The sequence below is a fragment of the Ammospiza nelsoni genome, chromosome 18 (assembly GCF_027579445.1).
Source record: "Ammospiza nelsoni isolate bAmmNel1 chromosome 18, bAmmNel1.pri, whole genome shotgun sequence".
NCBI classification, from domain to species: domain Eukaryota; kingdom Metazoa; phylum Chordata; class Aves; order Passeriformes; family Passerellidae; genus Ammospiza; species Ammospiza nelsoni.
The window spans coordinates 10,532,902-10,539,620 of NC_080650.1; the positions used below are offsets into that span (position 1 = coordinate 10,532,902).

The following is a 6,719-nucleotide window of genomic DNA, read 5'->3' on the forward strand; positions in this document are numbered from 1 at the left end:
TTGTAGATACAAAGAAGTTACTTAACCCATTCTCAGGAGAGATGATATCATGCTATTAAAATCAGCCCAGGGACTGCATTCCCAAGGCATGAGCTGGGCTCCCTCACCCAGGACCTTCCTGCCATATTGGGACTTTTAGCACCATCATCAGACCACACCACAATTTTCTCCTACTTTCCTCATATTATATTTTTAAACTCTATGTTCTTTGCAGTAGGATGCCCTCCAAAGGATCATGTTTGGTTTTGTTGGGTATTTTTCTCAGCTATAGTGACAGATGGTCTTTGCCTACCAGAGCAGTGACTGGGAGTCCCTCTCACACTGTAGTCATGGACACTGCATGGACACCAGTGACCAGCTGCATTCACAAAGTCACAGAACAGCCAAGCTGGAAGGGACCACTGTTGGTTACATGGTCCAACCTTCCTGCTCCAGCGGGGTCATCCCAGAGCACATGGCACAGGATTGTGTCCAAATGGTTCTGGAATAGCTCTACTGAGGAAGACTCCACAACCTCTCTGGACAACCTGTTCCAGTGCACAGTCACCTGCACAGTGAAGAAATTCTTCTTGCTCAGGTGGAACTTCCTGTGCACCAGTTTCTGTGTTTTGTCTGCCTCTTGTCCTATTCTCAGCACCACCGAGAAGATCCTGGTCCATCTCTGACACCCACCCTTTAGATATTTGTACACATTAATAAGGTCCCCTGTCAGCTGTCTTCTCTTAAGGCTGAACAGGCCTGGCTTCCTCACTCTTCCCTCACAGGAGAGATACTCTCGTCCCTTTATCATCCGTGCTGCCCTCCACTGGACCTGCTGCAGGAGCTTTATGTCTCTCTTGTCCTGAGGAGCACAGAGCTGGACACAGCGCTCCAGATGTGCTGAGCAGAAGGGCAGCATCACCTCCCTGGCCTGCTGGCAATGCTCTCCCTAATGCTCTCCAGGATTCCATTGGCTCCCTTGGCCCCCAAGGCACACTGCTGGCTCAGGGACAGTTTGTTATCCACAAGGACCCCAAGCTCCATCTCCGCAGAGCCGCTTTCCAGCCGGTCAGCCCCCAACCTGCACCAGTGCTCGGGGTTATTCCTTCCCCTTCTTCCTTCCTGCGTTCAAGCAGCTCAGCCGTGAATAAAAAAACAAAGCGACGGGGAACGGCTGCGCAGGGCCGGAGAGCCGCCAGTCGCGGCCTGTCCCGCGCTAGGCAGGCGGGCCCGGAGCCGCCCCAAGGCCGCGCCTCACCGCGGCCGCCGGTCGCCACGGCAACGGCCGCAAGGCATGCCGGGCTGAAAGAAATTGCTGCGGCAAAACCCTGCAAGAGCGCCGGAGCGGAGCCAATGAGATTTCGGGGTGATGGTGGCGGTGACCAATGGCTGACGGCCGGTGCTGAGGGGGCGGGGCTGGGGGCGCTCGGAGGCGCCGGCGGCGCGCGCGGGTCGGTTAAACAGCCGCGGCGGCGGAGCCGAGTGCGTTTCTCGCTCTGCGCCGTCCCGCACCGTCACTGGCTCTGCATCCGCACCGCGCCCATACCGCGGCGCCCGCTCGACGGTGAGGGCAAGGCGTTACCGACTTGAGCATTGGGCAAGGGCAGCTGCCGTGAGGGGTCGGGTCCGGCTCGGGAAGTCTGGGACTGGGCAACCCCCCCGTGCCTGGGCTCTTTCCCGGCCGCCGCCTCCGGTTTTCCCGCATCCCCGGCAACCGCCGGCGGCCGCACGGGGCTCCGAGCCCTTGGCCGCGCGTTCCGGGCTTTCCTCGCCTCCCTCGGGGCAGGGAAGGGCGTCAGGATGGGCTCGCGGGGTTCCCGGGGCAGCGCCGGGCTGGGGAGGGCCGGGAGGGCGGCGGTGCTTGTGCGGCTCCGGCCGGAGAGCGGGTGCCGAACGTGAGGCCGCGATTGAGCCCCGCTGCTCGGGCCGTGCCCGGCACTCCCGGCCAGGGCGGGGGCACCGCGCGGCGCCCGAGAGCGCGCTGGGAATGGCGATACCCGTGGGGCTGCTGGGCAGCAGGTGGTTCTGGCAGGTGCTCCTGTAACTTTGAATTTCCTTCTTTTTTCCCTCCAAGCAGGCAATCATGAGTGACCGAAAGGCAGTGATCAAAAATGCGGACATGTCAGAGGAGATGCAGCAAGATGCTGTGGAATGTGCAACTCAAGCCTTGGAGAAATACAACATCGAGAAGGACATCGCTGCTCACATAAAGAAGGTAGATGTTGGCTTGTAATGTGCTCGTGATATCTCTATGCACATGAAAAATCAATTGGGGCGAATGCTGCTAGGCAAGTAGTGCTACAAAAACAAGTTCTAGAGACGCTAGATAATCAAGTTGGACTTTCTCTTTAGGCTGATGTCCATGTGTTGTTTTACCCACCCTTTACGGGTCCTTTCTAGGTGCTGCTTTTTTCTTGCAGTGCTTTCTGCTTACGGCCTTTTTTGCCACTGTCTGTTGTCCACGTGAGGATAGAGTGGCACCTGACTGTCCCTGTGACTGATGAGCTGGTACAAAACACAGGGACTCTATTGAGCTCTCCTGTGGTTTTCCTCTGAGAGGTAGCTTGTTCTGGGTTTCGTCTGTATTTAACTTAATCTTAAGGATCTCTTTACAATTCTTGCCAGCTGGATCAAAAATAGCAGTGGAAAAGTGGTTTTCTGTAATTCTCTGTAATCACACCTCTCTTTACGTAGTGGTATAAGAAAAAAAGAAAAAAAATCCTGGTGGCCCTGCTTATCTGTTGTTTGCAACGTCTGTGTCATCCTTTATGTAGGATTAACAATACATGAGAAAGATCTAGTTCAGATTATATTTCCTGCTTCGTCAGCTCAGGAGAACAGAGAAATGAAAGTGCGTCAGTAGAAGTTGAAGTGATCTGAGAGGAAGAGCTGTTGAAATGTTGAGGCCAATTGAACTGAAACTGTCTGAGTTAACTGCTTGGCACAAGGAGAAAAGTTTGATAAAGGTTTAGGCCACAAGCTGTGAATTTTCACATAGATATGTTAACTTTTACCTAGCACTGTGAAAAAGGGCCTCAAGAGCTGGTTCAAGCTGGAAAATAAGGAAGTTATAACTGTCAGCAGAAAACACAACGTGAGAGATAAAAAAGACTGTCCAGCGACAATGAAAAAACCCCAGTAAAGAACAAGAAGTCCCCAGACCCCGATGTTATTAGTGAGAACTGTGAGGGGTGGGGAGCTGAGGCTGGGAGGGTGTGATTGCCTGGCAGTTTCTTTGTCCGGGTCCTTCTGAAGGCACCCAGCTGGAGCTGTTCTGCTCCTGTACCACTGAAAGCCTGGGGCTCTGCTCCGGGATACCTGGGGTGGAGGTGACTTTAAAACTTGGGATACTTAGAGTGGAGAAGTTTCTCTAATATGTGAAGTAATTCATCCATGCAGAACTATTGTTTCTGTTAAAGAAACACTTGTTTGCTATGACCAGAATACTGAAAGGCTTTTTTTCTCAAGACACATAAGGTACCTATGAAAGTTGAAAAGAGAGTTTAGTACTTTTCACGTATCCTTTGTTGCAACTACTGGGAATTAGTAGAGAATTTGTTTGAAAACATGTAAATTACAACTGCTTAGATTTATTGATCGTACTGTTGTTACACAGCAGGTGGCAGAGAAGTTTCTGTTTTGTAGCTGTGCTGCTACAAAATGAAGTCTAAATTATGGCTTTGTCTCTGGGGGTACAAAACTAATGATGAATCTTTTATTTGAGAATTGTAGATTCGAGAATGTTATGAATTATGGGGGAATAGAAGACTACTTTCCCTCAACAAAAGTAATGTTTTAAACTTAGTACTGCTCGGTTAGGAAGCACTGTGGGGTTTTTGTGTCTGACTAAGCAGCAGGTGAACAATAAGATGTAAATAAAATAATCCTAGTACTTAAAGAGCATCTGTTCTTCCTCTGATTGCCTTGCTCAGAAGGTGAAATCTATTAGATGAGTTCTTAATTTGTAGTGATCTGTTTTGCAGGAGTTTGACAAGAAATACAATCCCACTTGGCACTGCATCGTGGGCAGGAATTTTGGCAGCTATGTGACTCATGAGACCAAGCACTTCATCTACTTCTACCTCGGCCAAGTCGCTATTCTTCTGTTCAAGTCTGGCTAGAGCCATGGACTGTTACTGAAACTTGCATCCAGTTACAGGACTCTGACCAGTTACTGCAGCCTTCCTGAGGACACAGGCCTTGATCTTCAAGGGCGATGGCAGGGATTATGTTGTAACAGATGACATTACATCGTGGATATAAAAAGGAAAAGTACCAAAAAAGTCTTCCTTGTATTTATTTTTTTCCAGAAGGCTCCTCCTTTGCTACTAGAGCTGTTGGAGCAGTTTTGCTTTTGCAAGTTTTATAGCCATCTACTGTATTTCTGATTACTGCTAGTGCTATGCAAGTACTGACAGTGTGTTTAGCTCTTTATGTTCCAAACTTCTCTTATAATTTTGATTTTACTTTTATAAAATAATTTTCCCCCTCTTGTTTTGCTGGATGTGCTGTCCCAAAATCTGAGCTGTTTCTTTTTTCTGCTGTCTCTGGAGAAGTGTACTGGAGAATAAAAGCCAAGTTCTACCCCAGCCAGGTTGTTATTTCTGGCTGATTTGTATGTTGTGGTGACGGTGGATGACTGGGTCTGGGTGGGTCATGGGGAATGCTGCCTGAGGGGTGTGTGGGGCTGCAGGGGCTGGCTGCACCCCGGGCGTGGAGTGGAGCCACCCCTGCGGGCCTGGCAACAAAGGACAGCAGCTGCACTGCTCAGGGGGAGTGGGAGCCCCAGGGCGGTGCTTGTGCAGCGTGGGTGGCAGGGCCTGGCTCCCAGCCAGAGAGCGGCTGCTGAACGTGAGCTGGGTTTGAGCAGCTGCTGCCTGAGCTGTGCCCCTGCCTGGCACACCCGGCTGATGCTGCTCAGTGACACTGGGGACAATACCCGTGGGGCTGCTTGGCAGGGGGTTCCTCCTGCAAATAAACCCTCTTGATACAAACATCCACGTATGATCTGGCAGCTGTGGTACAGGATACACACATGGCAAGGAAATGCAGCAGCAGCTTCTGCAGGGTCCATTTGGGCTGTGGAGAAATGGGAAGGTGAAAGACAAATCACAGTCGTTACAAAGAGGATAAATGGTTGATTGTAATAGCTTTTCATTAAACACTATCCACACCAGACATAAACAGAGAATACTTGGAATAGTGAAATACTGTGATTATGTGATACTTCGGACTTTTCCTGGGGCCTGGTGTCACCTCAAAGAAATCTCTTCCAAAATCCAGAATACCTGAAAGCTGAACTAAATGCATGGCACTGAGGTTAGACAGGCCTGTGCTCTGTCAGGGACAAGTAGGAGCTACAGTTGCCTTGCCCTGGGTCGAAGGCCGTCTGTCTGTCCCATGTCCTACTCCTGGTGATGTGTTGCAGGGAAGGAAAATATGTGGAGCCTTGAAGATAAGCTCAGTGTCCTCTGTGTTTTTCCAGTAACCCCAGACTCTGCTGATAGCAGCTATCTTGCTGAGAAAAAACTCAGAAACTCCTCTCAGCGTGGGCTCAAAGCTCCCTGACCAACTAGAAGTAATGGCTAACCAGGCCAATAGAACGACTCGGGATCTTGTTCATCAAAGGGTGCTTTCAGGAGCCGCAGGAGGCATTTAGTCGATCCTCTCCCTGTTCATTACAGTGACCACAGCATTGCAATTGTTTTGGGCAGGGCTAGGCCGCAGCCGCTCTCGCGGGTGTTCCCGGTTACCGGGGCCGCGGGACCTGCGGCGTTCCCGTCGCCATGGGAATGGCAACGGGCGCGCGGCACGCCGGGCGGGGGAACGCCCCGCCCATCATCCCGCGTCTGACCAATGAGCTGCTGGGGAGCTCCTGGCGGTGACCAATGACTGGCGGCCGGCGGGCAGGGGGTGTGGCCGGGGCGCTCCGGAGCAATGGCGGCGGAGGCGGAGCTGCCGGGCGGGGATGGCGGAGCGCGGCTGGGACCTGAGGGGAGCTGGGGACCTGCCGCCCTTCCCGTGCCCGGGGACGCTGCATCGCACACCCGCCCAACGCTGCCCTCGCCCTTCCTCTGCCCGGCACACCGGCCAACGCTGCCATCGCCCTTCCCGTGCCCGGCATACCCGGGTGCCAGTCGGGCTCTGCCGTGTTGAGTGTGGCACTGCAGATCATGTAATTAAGGCAAATGTTTGTTACTAATACCTTCCTATTGAGCACTATTTGAACTACATGGTTGTTTTTATTTGGGGGAAGACTTCCTTGTATTTATATTCTTTCCACAGCAAACTAGTTTGCTAATAAAAATGTTGTCCTTTGCTTTTAAAAGTTTTGTGTCTGTCTACTCTCTATCTGGTACTGCATATGCTCTTTCTTATTTATTTTCAAATGTGGAGGAGCAACTTCATTAGAAAGTTGAGGGGTTTTTCCCCCTCAAATCCAGAAGATCTAAACACTGTGGTAGCTACACTCAGTTTGGTCAGTAATTCTGAGAATAATAGACCTCAATAGGGAACAATCAGGTGTTAAAATAAGGCCTTTATGAGGCTTTTCTTAATATTTATAGAGGATTGGTTTGAAATGTGTACAACACAAATTCCTGAATTTGTTGATCATACTGGTGTTACAGAGCATGCGGCCTGTGCATACAAAACTAGCAGTGAAGCTTTCGCTTGAGGGCTGTACATCCAGACCATGGTATGGATTACGGGGGTAAAGATGCCCTTACATCCTCCACCTG

General features: G+C 51.1%; 1 protein-coding gene across 1 annotated transcript; it reads left to right on the forward strand.

Moving 5' to 3' along the window:
* Window positions 1–1,391: 1,391 nt before the first annotated feature.
* On the forward strand, window positions 1,392–4,568 carry LOC132081272 (dynein light chain 1, cytoplasmic). Its single transcript, XM_059484883.1, has 3 exons — window positions 1,392–1,543; window positions 2,057–2,194; window positions 3,963–4,568. The coding sequence occupies exons 2-3, from the start codon at window positions 2,063–2,065 to the stop codon at window positions 4,098–4,100; spliced, it is 270 nt and encodes an 89-aa protein (XP_059340866.1). The 5' UTR covers window positions 1,392–1,543; window positions 2,057–2,062; the 3' UTR covers window positions 4,101–4,568.
* Window positions 4,569–6,719: the final 2,151 nt, after the last annotated feature.

What these genes read in the sequence shown, in the direction of transcription:
- LOC132081272 (XM_059484883.1), top strand. Translation starts at nt 2,063, where the DNA reads ATGAGTGACCGAAAGGCAGTGATCAAAAATGCGGACATGTCAGAGGAG. An exon ending in TCGCTGCTCACATAAAGAAG is followed by an intron (nt 2,195 to 3,962) that starts GTAGATGTTGGC and finishes TCTGTTTTGCAG; the next exon opens with GAGTTTGACAAGAAATACAA.